This window comes from Eimeria tenella, genomic scaffold (genome assembly GCF_000499545.2).
Source record: "Eimeria tenella Houghton genomic scaffold, Eth_scaff48, whole genome shotgun sequence".
NCBI lineage: Eukaryota > Apicomplexa > Conoidasida > Eucoccidiorida > Eimeriidae > Eimeria > Eimeria tenella.
Genome location: NW_013543388.1, coordinates 105854 through 124565, shown reverse-complemented (window position 1 = coordinate 124565; position 18712 = coordinate 105854). Strand labels below are relative to the sequence as shown.

At 48.4% G+C, this 18712-nt stretch overlaps 3 protein-coding genes across 3 annotated transcripts; 1 reads left to right on the top strand and 2 right to left on the bottom strand.

The window, feature by feature from the left end:
• Positions 1–8523: 8523 nt before the first annotated feature.
• Positions 8524–9363, top strand: ETH_00001400 (uncharacterized protein; the record flags this gene model as incomplete). The annotated part of the gene is made up of 1 exon (XM_013377214.1): positions 8524–9363. The coding sequence occupies one exon, from the start codon at positions 8524–8526 to the stop codon at positions 9361–9363; it is 840 nt and encodes a 279-aa protein (XP_013232668.1).
• A 2984-nt stretch (positions 9364–12347) lies between these two features.
• ETH_00001395 (uncharacterized protein) lies at positions 12348–14456 on the bottom strand (the record flags this gene model as incomplete). The annotated part of the gene is made up of 1 exon (XM_013377213.1): positions 12348–14456. One exon carries the CDS (start codon positions 14454–14456, stop codon positions 12348–12350), a length of 2109 nt encoding a protein of 702 aa, XP_013232667.1.
• Positions 14457–16207: 1751 nt separating this feature from the next.
• Positions 16208–18063, bottom strand: ETH_00001390 (Flap endonuclease 1, related; the record flags this gene model as incomplete). Its single annotated transcript, XM_013377212.1, has 2 exons — positions 16208–16673; positions 16943–18063. The coding sequence occupies 2 exons, from the start codon at positions 18061–18063 to the stop codon at positions 16208–16210; spliced, it is 1587 nt and encodes a 528-aa protein (XP_013232666.1).
• Between the last annotated feature and the right edge of the window lie 649 nt (positions 18064–18712).

Below are 18712 nucleotides of genomic sequence, written 5' to 3'. Positions count from 1 at the left end.
CATGGATGAGCTGTTGGGGGCTTCGCACAATACATGGGGAAGCTCAACAAAGGAGACAGACGAAATAGACGGCAACGAGGTGCTCTATGCTGCAGCTTGCCCTCCGTTGCTGCGGTCTTGCTGCGTGAGTAGCACGTCAAGTGGCCACGCGATGCTTCGAAGCTCGGGCTTTAAGGTCCTATCACTATGCCGGGACAGTTGCTGCCCTCAGTCTGTGCGGAAGCCATTGTGCGCGTCGTTGTTGATCCGAGCAGCACAGGCACATTGTCGCTGTCTTCTCCCCACTTCACTGCCAATAAGCAATGAAGCACTGAAATTCACGCAGTGATTTATAGGGACTGAGCATAGGCGGAGCCATGGCTGGAGCGGTGAGACCTGAGGACAGGATGTGCAAAAAGTGGCAACCTCGAAAGTGACGTCACTGCGGAGAATTTGGAATAGCATCTGGTGCTTCCACTTCTACGTCTTTTCGCTAGGACGCAAAACAACGGAATCATTGGTGCAACTGCTTTTTGGTTCACGCTCGAATTACCCTGCCTGGCTCCTTAAAGCCCTGCCTATGAGGGGTCTGTCCTCGTCTTGGTCGCCAGACCTGTGAAAAACAGTAACGACGCGTACAAACAAACGCTTTAAGCTTGCATTGCGTGCACATGTATTCTTGTGGAGGCGGGCTACAAATACCAAAATCAAGTGGCCAAAGTTACGCAAATTCAAATAGACGTGCTGGGCAGCACGAGCATACACAGCTTAGTAGATTCCGTTCAAGCAACGCCTAGCTGAACATACGGTTGAACTTGTAATTGAAAGTGCCGCTATCCCACATTCCACTACTTCCTTATTGCGTATGATGTGGCTATAAAGCGAGCCGGGCGGGTAGGCGTCTCACGTCGATAAAGATGAGCTCGTCTTGTGTCCCACGTCATTTTGCTTTTCCCTGAACGCCAGGCATCATTCCAATTGCTGTACTGCAGAGACCTATTCCCCGCTTCATTATCTTACGAGGGGCTTCACACGCATCTGCTTATACGCACGTGCATCCGTGCCAGCTCGGTGCAACGCAAAGAATCTGCCCTTGGTGGGCAGCGCTATTCCCTTCTAGCCCAAGCACGAGAATCTGGGTTTCCCTTTCCTCCTCGTGAGATGTGGAACAAGCACTCTACGCATGAAGACGATAAGAATTTATAGTAGCTCACCGTTGTGTGGCGCAAGCTCCCAAAGTGAGCGTAAAGATGGCAAAGAGGAGGGTCAGTAATGCACAGACCCCTAGAACGATCCAAAGAATGTTTAAATGCCCTATCTGGTCCGCTATGCTCCTCGAGTCCTCTAAAACGCCACTCTGTGCATGCAAAAACATCCACGGGGAAAGGCAAGTGCCCATCCCAGCTGCTTACGAATGGGCCACACACGTTAGGCCCGAACTTGACTACACATTTTCAGTTGAAATTGTGCAGAAATTACAAGAGCACCAATGTGAATGAGGTGATATAGGAGGCAAGGTGTCAATCGACTGCTTGGAGATGTTCACTGAAGGGTGCTTTGCGCTCACACCCGACTCAAGGGAAAGAATCGTCGGCATTTCGCTACATTCCAAGTGGCCACCGTGTTCTATAGTTTGCAAACGAGTAGAAGGGCCACTTAAGGCAAAGTGAATCAGTCCTGAGTGCCACCTCGCGAACCAACTGGCGGCTCCCCCATAGGACAAACTGTTGCATTAGAGTAATCTGTTGAGATTTTCCAGCTCCGTCTGGAAAACTCGATGGAAAAAGAATGGGAGAGAGAGAAAGCTGGGAAATTTAGCTACGCAAAGCACAGTTTTGGCAGTGACGGCTGGCACCTTCGTGCCCGTTGGAGCTCATGCAGTTGCATGCCTAAAAGTAAACTGAAAATCAACTTTAAAATTTCGGAGCTTCACTGTTTGTAATTCCACAATAGAACGCCGACAAATAACCTTGAAGGCAGCCGCCGCTCCTAGCAGCTATTGCCAGCTGTCAAGCCGATGGTTGCCAGCAGAGAGCCTCGAAAAGTGCCCATGCATTGGCAAGTAAATCTATAGCCAATGCAACCAGCAATATATTTCTTCATTAGCCAAGGGCAAAAGAGGAAAAACTGAGAATAAAGGTAAACAAAACCGAAAACATGAAAAGCTAAGACCAGCTTCCCAGACGGAGTCGTCGTTATGGACCATACCAGTGCGTGCTGCATGCGATGAATGCTGCTGACCCACTGACTTTTCTCGGCAAGTATAAATATTCACTGTTGTTTCTCTATGTTAAACTTATTTCTACGGACCCAACAACCTTCATTCTGGGTTTCGCTGGCGGGCTCATCGCAGCCATGCACAAGTGTACGCATCCTAGACCACAGCTGCACTTTTCAATGCTGCGCCACGATAGAGGCTTCGTTGCATTATGAAACTTTCAAATAGAGGGGCAACCACTGCTGGTGAGCTATGCCACCGAGATACTTGATTTAGAAGCCAATGCGTTTCGACATACTTCGCTCCTACGAGTAGCACAGTAGTGGAATTCGTCGGAATCTAAGCGGTGGACTCATTTAAAGTGTCCCCACTAAAAATATCACAAGAAAGCCACGCTGAGTTGACGTGTACTTCAAGCTTGAAGAGGGATATGCTGACTTAACTGTAATTCAAGCCTGAAGAGGGCTGTGTAGTTCCTTCATGAAAATGACAAGCTGAATTGGATCGAGCAAGCCACTGCCTAGCAAGTAAGAGACTGCAGTTTCTGAGAAAGTGCGATTTTGATACTACAGATATATATATAAACTTTCGATGATTCTATACACATCTATATGGCGCAGGTCTAACGTAGGGAGAATGTATTCGCTGAAAAGTGCGGGCCACAACGGCTCCAGTGAGTGGTGCGCCAGTAGGATACCGTAGAGGTGCATTACAGTCTGTGTGAGCTGTTACCACCAAAGGATGCTGGACACTCTGTTTATATGTGCAGCGTGGATATTCGCCGTGCTTAATTCCCCAAGGCAGCAACAGAACGCTTTGTAGCGGCCTGCAGGCAATGGCAACAAAATGCTTCCGGATTGGGGTGTATTACGGAGAACGCCAACAGCACCCCGCACCTGTTGCCTCCAGTTTGGGCACATGATTCACTGTTCCATGCTGCAGTTTCTCCAGGGCATTGGTCTGCTAAAAATCTGTGGGCTATGGTTTTTGTGCCGCATGTCCGCCTATCGCTGTTGTACTGTTGGCTCCCCTTGCCTGTGCCTTGCTCGTATGGTGATCTCACGAGAGGGTAGGCTTGCAGTCAAAGCCTGAAGCAATGTTTTCCTAGCAATTTACAGCGCACTTCAAACACTCTCAAGTCTCGCCATCTTATTTAAATGTTCCTTGTTTGTCGGGTTTGAGGACAGATTCAAGCCTGACTTACGTACTGCCTTACTGTCTGACCTACCAAACGCCCAGATTAGTGGACCCTCCTAAAACTCCATTGTCCTTCCTCAACCTAATATGCGTTTTGTTTGATGCGTTGATGCAGCCAGTAGAAACGAAGAACTTTCCTTTGAATATTGTCGACGTATTCCGTGAAACGTGAGTTGTACTTTTCGTCATACTACTTGTCGCACCGCCGCCAAAGAGTGTGCCCAAGACACTTGCTGCTTGCTGCCTGGCCAAGCTAGCTCCCAGCTAATCCACGTGGGAATCCCTAAATTAACCCCAACTTTTGTCCTTTTCCCGCTTAATTCCGAATATTCTTCAAGAAAATCATGGTTCAGAAGCACATTCATAGTGAGCTAAGTGCAGCTTCGCTTCTGCTCCTACCTGCCTTTCTGGCTACGTAGGTTCATACCTATCAGCACTCACTAAAGAAGCTCTGTAAGGACTAAAACGATCCAAATGCTATCAGTTTTGGTTTCACTTTAGGAATACCTCTGTTTGTCTCGGATGTTTTTCTGTTCCTAGCTACGAGCCCCGAGCTCTGCATCGAGCTCTGGGCCTCACTGGAACTGGGCCTGACCACTGGAGGACCACCCTCTTTTGCAGGATAATTACTTCAAATTATTGCGCTAGTCATTGCATTATAAATTACACGAGTTTGAATACAGCAGCTGGGCAAAGTTGTACTGTTGGGCACTGCAACACTGACGGTTCAAGCAAGCAATGGACAGTTGATGTGGTTGCTGATGCTCAAAGCGTTGAATGCCCTAACACCTACCTCTGGCGTCCTTACACCCAATATTATGACTGTATTACACCTGTTGGGAGAAAATTGATATTTTCTAGGTTGTGGAAGGTTGCTCCCCGCTGTTTCAAGGACAATGGCAATGCCCGTCGGTTTCTTAGGAGACCCAACTGGAGTTCAACCAACGCCAACATATCATCGCATGGCTCAATTCTACAAAGTGTCACTGCATACATCGATAATGTAGGGAATCATAGCTCTGCTTAGCCAGGATGTGGACGAGCAACACGTTTCCCTCGGAAATTTTGCAACAGCCTGTTTTCACCTGTCTTGCTTGCAGGAGTTTTGATCTTTGCATGACTAACATGGCATAGAATCTTCGAATTAAGTGCACGTCGTCGGCTAATGGGTATGCGCACCTATAGAACCATGCGTGTGGATTCGTGGAAAACTCTGGCAATGTAAGCATTTCACCCAAACGCAAGCTGGTCCGCACCCATACATCAATCAAGCGCAAGTGACATCAAAATGAATAACTTAGTACAGCCAACAGTCAAGCACATGAAGGCAAGGTATTTCATGTACGTTATCGAAGTCGCCCCACCCTATGAGCGAGCCGCGACAGGAGAAACACACGTCGCAGCAGCAGATAAAGCAATACAATTAGCCCCTACAAAAAATAGCTGAAGTTGCAGCAGCACTAATTCTTGCTGCACCGATAATAGTAGCTGAAAGAAGAAATTCGTGACCTTAGGGAACAGCTGAAGCAATAACATCAGAGGCTGCAGCAGAAGAACATCAATAGGTGCAATGGCAGGGAAAGTGGCGGCTATAGCAGCAACACTAGTAACAAATGAGATTGGGGAACTAAAACAAGAGCATAATGCAGCAACAACAGTGGCAGAGACAGCAGCAAGCAGCGGCAGTCATAGCAGCAATACTGGTGGCAAACGAGATTGAGGAACCAAAACAAGACCAGAATGCAGCGACAACACTTGCAGAGACAGAAGCAAGCACTTCAGCGAACAGCAACTACGGCGTCGGCAACAGAAACAGCAGCAGACACACCAACAGCAGCAGATGTGGCAAAAACCGTCCTCGAGGCAGAGAATGCAGAGGCAGTAACAACCGTACCAGCAGCAGCAGCAAAAACGGCAGAGAAAAGTAACAGCAGCACCTGCTGCACATGCAGCCACAACAACGAACGCAAAATCAGCAGCAACTGCAGCAGCAGAAGCAGCAATGACTGCAGCACCATAAGTAGCAACAATTGCAGTAACACTCGCAGAAGCATTCGTAGTAGTAGCGACATGCGCAACTGCACTGCAACAATCATTGTTGTAAAAGCAGCAGCAGCCGGAGCGGCGGTAACATAGGCAGCCACAGCTGATGCAGCAGCGGCGGCCACTGCAAATGCACCATAGAAAGCCGCTGCAGAGGTAACACCTACGTAGCTCGCCACTTTGGGACGTGTCACCTTCGGATATCGCGGGACGTCTGCTGCAGTATTACGGTCAGACGTCGCGTCAACGTCACATAGGAGAGCGCATGTGGAGCATCAGCATCAGTAACCGATGTTACAAATGAGTATTAAAAATATATGAAGCATCAGATGTCTCGTCGGCGCTACACAGGAAAGCGCACTTGGAGCAACACAAACAGAAACCGTTGCAACAATTGCGTAACAACGGTCTACTAAGCAGAAAGGAAAAAAAGGCAGAAAAATAAATTTCATTGCTCGCAAGACTGCATCCTGGTGATAGAGGCCGGGAAGTAGTAGTGCCAGACACACGAAGCCCTGGAGCTGGCATACAAACCGGAATAAAGTACTTTAAACGGGTCTGAGCTATGAATGCAAGATAAGTAGTAGAAGCTAGGAGTTTCGAGAGTGGAGCCTTCCCCAGCAGATTTTTGCAAGTCTGGCAGTTGGGGACAGCAGCAACGTAGGAACGGCACCCCGCTCGTGCCCCGTTGTGGAAGTCATGGGCATCGTAAGAAGCCACGTCTATTTAGTATACAAACAAAACGTCTGGGTCTCTAAAGTCAAGTATTTGCATGTATTTTAGTTATTGCAGTAGTCTTGCAGGATACTATCACTTTATCACTTTACATTATGTGGAACGGCAACGAGGGAAAACGCGAACACCAAGCAAAGGTTGTTAGCAAACATTAGGCCAGGTAGGCACCTCCCCGTTAGCTTTGTGTACTCTGGAAGGCCTGGTGAGAGCACGGTGTAGTAGGCTGTCAGGGCGTATGGTTTTCTGTCCGCGTGGACTGCTTCGGGATTAAGGGCAATCTTACGTGCATGTTTGTTTGCGAAAAAAAGCTAAATCGATGCAACTGGCGTCGAGATGATTCAAGTGGAAGGGAAAATCCTTACATTTTCTTCACGAGGAAACAAAAGTGAGATGAGGAAAATTCAAATCCCAGAGAGGTAGGCGAATGTTTCTGAAATGAAAGAAAACGTCGCAGGAACTTCTGAAAAACCAGGCTCGTCAAGTTTTACAAAAACAAAAGCAAGAGCGTCATATGATAGACGCAAGCTCGCTGCTTGTTTCAGAAATAAGTGACACGGCTGGGGGCAGCGTAATGGAGGCGCTGAACAAGAGGGCCAGCGTCTTGTGTGCGTGATCGCAAGAACATGATAATCCACACTCTCTTCTAACGCCGTTAAAAAATTTACATTTCACCATCAACACAAAGTTACCTTTTGAATGCTTACCCTACTCAACTTATCCCATACTTCTGTAGCTGCAGGCCGGTAGAATAGTGAGTGAAAGCAGTACTGCAAAACACAGGCTTTAAGAAGTGTTAGCAGTGCTAGCACACCATCATGACAGCCATGGGTGAACTATGGCTCAGCCAAATACGGGACAGAGAATGAAAATGACAGTGTCATGGGCATGCTAATGGAAAGTATGGTGTGCTACACACCGATCTGAAGGCATGAAAGATTGTATGGCGTCTTGATGGAATAACGGTAGACGATAGCAAGCTCCAATGCGGAAATAAAGATGAAACTCGGAGAAGCCACTGTTCACTCATTTGATTGTAGCACCCAGGAAACCTCAAGTGCGCGATTTCCGAGTAGTCAACGTGGTGCCGTAATTCTTTCATGAAGCGCATCACTGTTTCCTTTCCTGCGCCTTCCCATACCGTCTAGCCACACAACTGGAGGGAACTGGGGAAGCCATGATCGGTTTTTTGAGGATGCGCTTCCGTTGTATTGTCTTGTTTTTATCTATCGCCTTCCCTGATTGTTTTGCTTTCATATGCTAGAAATTTAAGGTTTCAAGTCTCCACTTCGTTTTGTGGTGCAACACCTACAGCGCAACAGCACAAAACTTACCTCATTGTGAGCTCTCTAGGCATGCAGTCAGTTGACTCCATCCCTCAAATACTATGCATTGTATCCGAAACCAGAAGTGCATCAAAAAAATAAATCAGGAAAAGCTCTGAAGGCTCCCACAGCTCAGAGCAGAAAAGGACCAGCACGACGCTCCCTACCAATTAGCAAAACTCCGACTGTCTGTGCGTCCGCATGCAATAACTTAGTTTCAGCCCTTAACGAGTCCAGCTTCATGTATTTTAGTAGGACTATTGCTGATGATTAGACCAAGTTACGCACGCAGTGTGCTAGAAACCCTCAAAGACAAGGTTACCGCGATGCAAAGTATCTTCTTCGTCCCAAATTTCGCACGTGACAAGAGTATTTGATTGGCCTGGAACTAAAAATTTTTCATGCTCTTCATTTAGGCACCTAAGAGAGGATGAACATTGGTCTGAGTCAAAGGAAACCCATCAAGTGTTGGAACTCGATTCCATCTTCAAGAGAAGACGTGGTGTCTTCAGCACCGAAACTGTTTTGTGAGCTTCTAGCACTAGTTTTATCCATGTACATTCCCTCTTACGAGCAGAAGCCTGCAATACAAGACTCAAGAAGAAGCCCCGTCTCTGCTAGCGCACACAGTGTCTGCCCCGATAATTCCTAACGTTGCGCGCAGCGTAGTTGTCATGGCGCAGAGCAGTGGCCAAACTTGAACGTGATTGCTGATTTACAACGTTGAAAGAGATCCTTTTATTCTTGTTTGTTCTTACGAGCGTATCTAGGACAAAGTCAGCACGGGGCCACGACTGGGCAGGAGACCTCTACTTGACTTGTGGTGTTCTGGGGTGATTACCTCCATTTACCTGGTTTTAGATGAGCCTAGTTTGGTCAGTCTCCTCGGTTTCTTTCATCTGGTTTTTGCGCAGAGTATTCTAATCCTGTTTCCGCTCTCGTTTTTGTGACCGAAGTATCGCATTGCACCCCTCGTCTCGCCAAGTGGTAGAGTCCAAAAAGAGGAAAAACTGTTACCGCAGCACCACAATGCAGTTCGCATATTTGGCTCATCACTTTCTGATCTTGTTTTTTGCGGGTGTCTCTAGTCAGCCTGCGGCAACTGCTGAGGCGATCCCATCGCATCCGTCGCAGACCGCAACTCTCCTCCTTGACGTTCCTGAGACCAATGGGGACGAACGCTTCACTACTCATCAAAAGGTTAATTCTCCGAAACCCGAAGGTGCCGACGCGAATGAAGGGAGGAGGATCACTGTGCGTGCCCAGGGACACACTAGTAGCCCATATCAAGGAGATGCCGTCTTAACAAACCAAGTTGGTGTTGAGGACCATGGTGTGCGCGGTGTGGATAGAGTCTCGGGTGAAGTGATGAGTCATGAGGCTCCTATGCCTATTTATGGTTCAAGTCCCGACAAAGTGAGGGGACTGAGAACGGCAGTGACGGCTCTGCTTTTTATTGGAGGCTATTTACTAGCCCATGTCCTCGCCACGCCTGGAAAATCATTTTCCAATGTGCTAGAAGTGAAATCGTTGTTGACTTACGAGAATCGGTATCTAGCCAGCGCTGCAGCCTCTGCAGGGATGCTTCTTTCCGGTCTCGGAGAGATTTTACAACATATGCTCTTTGACAGGCCTCTACGCGGACCGCGCTCACGCCCACATACACACAGGCTAAAGAGGAGACGAGGGATGCCTCAAATGTTCGTGGCAGCTATTTTATACGTTATGTGCATTGGGGCTGCTGTTGAGCTGGGCCCACTTGCCCCAGTCTCACTAGTGCACCTGCAGACTCTCAGCTTAGTTGCTGCGGGCCTGTTTTATTGGGGTGCAGCCCTTTACTTCGACCCCTTCGGCCTGAGCAGCAGTTAGAAGAAGAGAAGAAGGGCGTGGGGGATGCAAAGGAAACAGAAGGAGAATCATTTGTGTGTATGTGTGTGTGTATCTGCGTGTGTGTGAGGAGGCTAAAATACCTGTGCTGCGTTCCACGTTGCCGGGGACTTTGTACAGAACGTTTCCCTCTTGTTATTGAGTACCAATAAAAAGGTCTTTTTGGTTTATGCAAACGTACGCCCATTTGAGCATATATGTTGATACATATGTTTATCTTATGCATTGGGCGTACATGCTATTCGCCTGTATATTTTCAGAATATGGTGTATTGATCTTCCACGCATATTGGCATGCAATCCTTTTATGGGAAAGCCTTGAAACACGGAGAGCAGCCCGTGTGCACCCAACAAAGTTCGTGGTTTCAAGTTATTTCTGCAAAGTGGCCCAAGCAAATTAGAACCCGCGGGACCACAAGCTGAAGAGATGATGCTCTTCAGAAGTTGTTTGTGGAAAGACACATCAAGTTTCTAGATCTTTCGTTTGGTGATGAATATCTGGTCATTAAATGAGACCGGTGAACACCATTAAACACAAACGGAACGATTTTTAATAAGTAAAGGAAATTAAGGCCTCACGGCAAAAGTCCTGTGAGGGAGAGCACCAATTTTGTTTCAGAGTGCTGAACGCCTTTTCTTGTGGAACTGTTCTGCTTCCTCTAATGCCAAGCGCTTAACTTTTTGTATTTGCGTAGCTGCTGCTGCTTATCCGGTTTTTACCGGAGCTTCCATGGGGAGTGGCTAGTTGCACCACTTCGGGTATTTGAGGCAAAACGAAATTAACAGTTGTCTTCTTGACACAGAATAATGTGTACTACAAAGGAGGCTCTGATACGGGCTCCAGCAGGGTAGATTGTAATTTTGTAGACGCCAGCAGCAGCTGTTCTCAGCCGCAGCAAGGCACACACGAGCGCGTTGGCTGGCGAAGACTTTTCGCTGGTGGCGGCTCAGATCAACAGTCTTCCCGCAAGCCACAGGTGGTGCCAATGTGGTTACGTGAAGCAGCAGGAACTGCGCAACTGGCCGCTTCTGCGCCCAGTCATCTGTCACCTTGAAAGGCCCATTCATTAGTGGGCGTGCATACTCAGTAACGCACGACCGAGGGGAAACGTGCAGAAGGGTTTTCACAAACAAAGAAAAAAAGCTCCATGAAGTCACAGCAGGCCGAGAGTGCAACGCAAAACTCTTGGTAAATTTAGTCAGACAGGAACGTCACGGTACAGGCCGACAAACAGACGGAGCGTGGTACACTAGATAAGGTATCATAACGCTAGAGAAGAGCCACGCATCGAGTAACAAAGCTACGAAGACCACAACAATTTCCAAAGTCTGGTCGTTCTCACTTGCAGATAAGCTTGGACTAGGCAGCACCCTGTCAGCATGGACAGCACCCTGTTGATGTAGGAGCATCAACAGGGTGCTGTCCATGCTCCTAGTCCAAGCATATCTGCAAGTTGCAGCGTCTGCCTCTTTTGCTTTTTGCAAGACACTCCCGTCTTTGTAGTGAAGCTGGTTGCACGGCAGAGAAGCGACCCCTTTCTAAGCTCCCTATGCCGCCCCTTCGGTATTGTGGGGGCCAGGATCTTGACAGCTCCCCTGGCTCCTAAATTTCCAGAGAATTAATGGGAGTCAGAGTCGCGTACGCCCAGTTGAAGTGACGGGAGACCAGCCAAAGCATACAGGCGTATTCCTTGCGAGCAAACAGGAAGGCTTACTGTCTTCAGGTCATCAAACTGGATCGTTCCACCTGGAGCTGCGATAAAACGCGGAAGCAAAAGGCGACAATGAAAACAATACGTCCACATTGTGTTTTGAAGTAAACCCCGCAACATGAAGATTGTGTAGCCTCTACTGAGGCAAACCAAATGCGGCAGTGAGTTTGAATAGAAAGGGGAATGCTGGCAAGACAAAAAGGAAGAGCTTATGTTCGCCTTCTCCCTGCTAACAAGGGCGGTGTCCTTCGGTTTCTCTCCACTGTGACCTTCAATGGCGAACCACTTTTCCAGTCATTAGAGGGAAAACACTTGAGCGAAAGAAAACTGACAGATCTCTCCGGACAGCAGCACATGTTGCCGCAGTAGGTTAAGCCAGCTGTTGCAACACCTCCCCGTTCTAGTTTCTAACTGCGCTTCTTTGAACTGCGTGTGACCGTGTTTGACAGCTCAAACGAACGCCTAGCAAGAAAATACTCTCGGCAACCAACTACGCTCATGAGACTTTGTGGAAGACAGTATCAAATGCAGTTGCCACAGCAGCGGCAACTACGACTGCAGACAGTAACGGTGGTACCGGCAACAAAGACAACAGCAAACTGCATCCGCGGAAACATTTGTAAGCCTAACAGTACTACGTTCGTAATTCTAAAAGCATCATGTTAAAGAAGCCTTAGTCTGCATGGTCATGTCCACGAAAATAAAACATTAAAAAAACTTGAACATTTAACTGTCGCTGCTGGGTAAGACAATGACCTCTCTTTGGGGCCACTCAACAATTCTTGGATCTTGTGGGGCAGTAAAGCTCATTGTGTTACAGCTCAGTGCACCACTACAAATGCGCAGCACTATACAACGGGGACATGCAAATAATACTTCAAATACTGCATCATGCAAAGGGAACCACTACAAATGGGCCTTCGAATTCTGCACTATACAAAAGGAAGCATCGCACGTCATTTCAAATTCTTCACCCCACACCCAGAGCATACTGGAGCAAAAGAGAATTTGTCCCCTTCAATCCCTCTGTGGACAAACAGACGCCCAAAGAAAGACGCACAATAACCCATAAGGGACAGTGAGGCACAATGTCGATGGGGGAAGGACAAATAAGTGCAAACGCAAACATACGTCAGTGAAGGCATAAAGACCAAGCAATTAAAAGACAAGACAGACACCAAACACAGCAGCACAGAGAAAACGATACGCGGACACGCGAACGCACGGCCATATGAGAAAGCTGCCGTTGGGGAATTCACAGTAGAGCAATTGCCGCCTGAAGAAGTTGCGCATCAACATCGTGTGTTCCAGGTGGTATCCGTCTCAACTTTTCCTGTGCGAGGCTCAAGGCCGACATTTTGTAGTTCCGCGCGTTGGCTCTGCCGTCTTCTTCATTATTTTTCATATTGCTGAAAAGCTCCTCGACCTGACCTCCTTTCCAGTTCTCCTCTAGTTCCCTCAAATACTGGATATCGTGGTGAGGAGCTTCTCTCATGTCGTTTACAGATTTGGAAAAAACGCGCAGAAAGTCACCTACTACCCCCAGGATTCCAAATTCGTCGTACATTACTTGAGCCCTCTCTAACACCTCCTGTGAGCACCCGTAAGTGCTCAGGAACTCATACCACGGTGCCGCCTCGGGACTAGCAGACTTCGGCCCCACATTGGACCGAGCTAGAATATGGCCGACTGTTGTTTCGAAGTAATCTAGCATCTTGAAGGGGACTTCCCGATCATCCAAAAATTGTATGATAGTACCGCCAAGAAAGCTAGCTAGTTTAGTAGCCTCATTTTTGGCGACATATTTTTGCTGGTTTGTCTTCTCCCGCTCGTCTTCTAACGCTTCGGCAATCAGTATAATCTCGTTAAGGCCGCCTACATAATTGCTGAGACGTTTTAAGAAAAACGAGAACTTTACAGGTGTTGAGTCCAAATCTTCGACGGATACCGCTGCAGTATTCGGAGAGCCTGCAGAGCCATTCAAGCTTTGAGAAGGCTCCAAGGAGGGATCCACACTTGCAGCTCCAGAAAACAGTCGTCTCCGCTCCTCCAAATCCATAATACGAGTCGTAGTCGCCTCTAGCAGCGACAGCATGAGAGCTTCCCTTACCGTATGCACTGCTTGCTCGTGGGGCTGCGCATTCTCCCCCGGTGCCACTGAACGTACTAATTCTACGAGGTGGTTGATATAGGACGCAGTATTTCTCTCTTGCGAGGTCCTGAGAGGCTCGTATGTGTACTGGTCAACAAAAGCACGCTCCACAGACGGACTGACACTTTCGACAAACTTATTAAAGGCCATCACAGCCGTCAACGGACTCTCCTGCAGGCCAAGATCCGGCTGGTTCCCCTCTCCTGTCTCCTCAACACCGGAATTTCCACCATCGGTATCAAGCATTTCATCACCTTCTGGGGAAACACCGTCAGGGACAACGGAGACCTCCACTGCAAGCTCTTCTCCCTTGGAAGAAAAGTCCAAAGAAGATGCTTCCGAACCTTTTGCACCCCACAACGTCTCACCAGTCCTAGCCTCTCCCCCATCAGTTGCACTGTATTGGAAATAGTACTCAACCGGTGGAGGGCTCTTCCCAGAAGCCGGAGGAGTTGTCTCTGGCTGCTGAGCATCAGACGGCTCCAGCTGCTCCTGAGCTGGCTCGGGCTCCTGTTCTTGGGGGCTCTGGAGATCTCGCGGTTGCTCTTCCGTCAACGACTGAAGCGACTCAGCGTTAGCCTCGTTCTCACCAAGCCGCTGGGTTTCCTGTGGCTGCAAAGGATCAAGCTCTTGCTCGTGGTCCTGAACCTCCGAAGACTCAGGCTGCTGCTCGCCTTCCTCAGGCTGTCCTGGGTCCTGCTGTTGCAATGGTGCACTGATTTCCTCCTGCTCTTCAACATCCTGAGCTTCCAAAGGCTCAAGATGTTGCTGGTGATCCTGAAACTGCTGAAGCTCTTGAGCTTGCAGGGGATGTTCCAGTTCGTCTGCTGCACCGTTTTCGGTAGAGAGGTCCCGGTTTGGCGTGTTCGCCCCTCCGAGAAATTTAGTCTCCTTGCGCCAGAATTTCCCCTTTACCCTCGGTGTGCCGCCAATCCATCCAGAAGACACGAGCAAAAACCCAGCGATGAAGCTTGCAAGGGCAGCCACGGCGAAAATTCGCCGAGATTTTCCGGGATGCCCGTTTCCGCGGTCAGCCGAAGGGCTCGAGCCGCCTCTCCACACGTGGCTATAATCCGACTCGGAATTCTTCTGCCTGGGAGCCTCATCCAAGTCTTTCCTTGGGGTTTGGGGCCTCGCCTCTGTCATTTTCGGGCTGTCCGCCGTGGGCGCAGGGCCAGGGAGAGCACTCGGTCTGAACTGCTTTCCACTCATTGCATTTTAACTATATTGTTCAGACGTGTGGCCAAAGCATGGCGAGTTGGAACTCTGTCCACTGTCACACGTCAAACTGCAAGACTTCAGTTGACAGACAGAAGCAACGACAGTGAAAGGTCTACTTCGAAGTTACGTGGCGAGGGAGGCATGCATTGTAGCTGACTACAAAACGCAAAACCATTATATATTTGAGCTGATGGAAGATAACGAAGTTGATATATGGCCGCTCTTAACTGTGGACATAGAGGCTGCTTCTGGAGGGGAGAGCGGCTCCCGAGCGATGCTTGAGGACTACAGGGTGTGTACACCGTGAATATTTTCATATGCTTGTATGCAAACCATGTTTAATAAAAAACCAGGCATTTTGTTTCACTCAATTGTCTAAGCTTCCGGGATTTTTAATCACTAAGCGCCTCCGTTCGTTTCCGTCTTGCTTCGAAAAGTACTGTGAGGCGGGCACGTGCTTCGCTCCCGACATCAAATCATGAAACTGTACTTATAGACGATTGAGTATTTGCTTCCGTCATTTAGGGTAGTAATAGCGTGTAAAGCTTGCACCATATTGCTCAAAACCTCAAGAGGAGAACTATATTGCAGAGTATTTCGTGACTCAACACTTTGCCGTTCGATGTAGCTTTCGCTGAATACAAATATCTAGGATGGTAAGCCCATGCAAACAGCGCTTTTTAGGGAAAGATGCATGAATTTTTATCCCAATATGAAAAGCAACTGGGCGATAGTGGCATTTCTTCTTTTCCCTGGAAAACATATAGAAGTCTCCTTCCGTAAATGCGGAGCAGCATTCCCTGAAGTTGAAATTTGACTTGTAAATCACACGCAAAACAAGGAATAAGGCAAGCATAAAGAAGTCCTTAGGTAACTGCTACTGCTTCATCTATGTGCTGCCCAAGGTCCTAGGATTACGGCTCAGAAATCCATGGGTAGAGAATAGCGCAAGCTAGTGGTGCTCGAGGAAGGAGAGCTTCGAGAAGGATACTGCAGAAAATGCACGGATTCAAGCGGTCTAGGGCGAAAAGTTCGTACTCACGAGATTTTGCAGCGGTAGCTGGACGAGTTGCCATATAAAGAACGTAAAGCAACAGGCCATTGGAGTTACTGAACTTCCCTATTACGGCATGTAGTCCATTAGTGTTGCTCATTCTTATGCGTACCGCCTTCCGCAGTTAGAAAGCTTGTTCCAGTTTAGGCTTTGCCTAGTCTAGCGGAAAGTGCCATCTGCGCACGCTCGATTGATCTACAATGCACTCGTACTCGAAATTCTTCCTGCGCAGTTTCCTCGGTTAGTTTCCGCTCGAGATTTGGGTAATATGTTGTAAGAATTAAGTACTTTGGGGACATAATCGAGGCATAAAATGTCACGACCACTTCCCGGCGGCCTTCAGGGCACGGGGAAGTGGTCGTGGTACCTTGAGCTACTCTTGGTTTCACATGAGATGCATACAACAGGAACTTCAGGCATCTACAGAACAACTCTATGCACAGTACTGCGTCCGTCGAAAGCCAAGGGGGGTGACCTAATTGGTGTTTGTACAACCGCCTCAGGGGATAATTCGGCGTCTAGACAATCGCCAAGCTACAAATTACAGTTTGCACCTCAGGGCAGGTGATCTGCTTATTTTTTGGTACACATCCATCATACTTCAAACTGAATATGCCACTCGCATCGCTCTGATGTGCGCAGCAAAAAGACTGCTTAATGCTGAAATATTGCAAAGGAGTCGTTTGCGTCAGGTTTTCACTGCATCAAAATCTACTAAGCGGTTGTGCCGCCGCCAGCGGCGCCCAACACCCGTAAAATCCCAGTTTTGCTCATTCGCTTCGGTTGTCTCAGTGGACTTTTCCCCTACTGCTTGTGCATCGCCAGTATTTGACGTTATACCCAGTTTGTCTGCGCCTCTGCTTCCCACAGGCCTCCTAACGTGCTGTTGTCTAAGAATGCGCAGCAGCTTTTGCTCCACGTGTTGTTCATTCTCAGAACCTTTTGGAGTATCTACAAGAGCTGCGGTGCCGCGTGCTTCACTCTGCACCAAACCAGTTGACACCCTCCGTGACATACCCGCAAATTCAAGATGCAAAAGGCGTTCATTTGTTTCACGCTGCAACATCCGCAGAGTCACGTGTGCCTTCAGCACAGACTGAAGTCCTCCGGGCCTCCATGGAGCGAAGTACGCATCGTGCCACTTGTAGTACAATCTGAAGAAATACAACCCAACACGCGCAGGGTGACAGTTCATCAAGCTCAACAGACGTGTTTTCATAAAAGCTGGTAAGAGGGTTACACAGAGCAAATAAACTGTCAAAAATGAAGCAGCGGACCATTCTGAGTGTGAAACGTGCACCTCTTGCATGTCCCTATGTCTACTCTCTACATCCTCGCTAAGGTAGTATATCCTAACGAAATCTACGGAGACCTCGGGGCATCAAGAAACAAGAAACTTAATGTATGCAAAACATCTGCGTACTTGCGCGTAGCTCGCCTAAAGAGAGAACGAGGGACGAGTAGCTGTTCTTTTGTTTCGTCATCGAAAGCTTCCAACTCAACCCCTGCGGACCTGAGAAATTCTGTTCTTTGTGCTCGAACTCTCCTGGAGCACACAGCACCTGCGTATTCAAGGATTTGCTGTTTCCTGCTATCCCACCTCTCTTTGCGGCGTTCTAGTTGCTGTCTAAATCTGAGATACACCTCGTCTATTTCGTCCCACGACGTCCCATAGACGCCTAAATGTTTCCACAATTGCTCAAGGCGAATTCTGTTTACACGCAACTGTAGTTCGTTGATGCGCGCGGAGTGATTTGAAACGCCCTCCACACCATCTGACGGGGCATGTCGACCACTAGTTGTATCGTTGTCCACTTTATCAGCATGCTTGGCCCCTGAAACAACCTGAATGGGCCCGACAGCGTCAGTTGATGTGCAAGTAAAGGGCTGAAGCCTGTGGTTGTGCAAAAGTGGATTTGGCCAGAGAACATTGGGCTCAGGGTACTGCAACCACCTTTCACCTGGGTCTGTTTGTGAAACTGCCCCGGAACACCACCTAGAACGCTCAGAATACACATTATCACGGATACGTGTTGAGTGGTTACTTCCAAGCAATAGGTTCACAACCTCCTTGACTTGGGAAGGCTCCAACGCTTCGGGGTCCACCGAGAAGGGAAAGGGATTTGGATTAGTGAAAACGAACTCGTGGAGAGCTGGCGGGCAGTCGCTGAGATCACCAGCAGATACTTCGTCCAACAAAAAACTAGACGGAGCCTCGGTCGGACCCTCAGTGTCATTAGGATGCGCTGATTCTTCACTTGCAGCGTGTGTGGTGGATGCTGGCTCCCGCTGCTCCTCCACTGACTGGGCTCCAGCCTCATCCGTCATTTTCCCCTTGGTAGAAAAAAGCCTCATCCCTACCCCAGTACAGGAGGTTTCAGAACCAGAGAGTCCTCCATTGGGAAGAAAAGGCAGCAGGCAGTTGCATGCTACGAATGGGCTCGTCGAACTGTGCAACCGTGCAAATGAATTACATACGGGTGGGATCAGTTGCCTCCTCAGTGATCCAACACGAATAGGGAGCCCTCCTATTCGCGTGGCCATGTTTAATGTTGGGGCTCAAGATCAAAAGGTGCAGACAAGGCATGTAAACAAGGCTTCTGGGCTCCCACTGAAGCGAACGTGGAATAAGGCCCTAAAGACTCGGAACTCGCATGGATCACGTAGCTGCTGCAGCTAGACAATTACTCGGTTACTTCAAAATTTTATTCCCGGGAAAGTACGAACTTGTGAAGACTGCAGCCCTTGCGTGCCAGACCAACGACAAGGTTGGTGCTCAATGCACAGCAACGTGGTGAGCTCGAGTGTAAAATCAATCCAGATACTCTTTAAAAACTCCCAGATCAATTAGTGCAGTGCTCTGTATTGAGAATTAAGGGCATTTTGCTGTTAGCGGCCAAAATGGCTGCTTCTTTGGATGAGCGGCAGTGTGTCACGTGCATGCTGCGCATGGAGTGAGGTTTCGCTAGTAAAGAGAGGAAACTCTACTTTGAACACGTCTCAATCACAATTAATAATCTACAAAGCAGGAATGTTTGGGGACTCTGAGGAATTCTCCAGTCATCGAGCTAGGTGACGAAGTTAGGCTGCACTGTAAGGTTCTCCAACTTGTGCTACACTTAACTCTCACGTGTAGTAGTATGAGTTGTGCTGCTCTTAGATGTTTAATGTGGCGCTTGGATTCGTAGTAAGG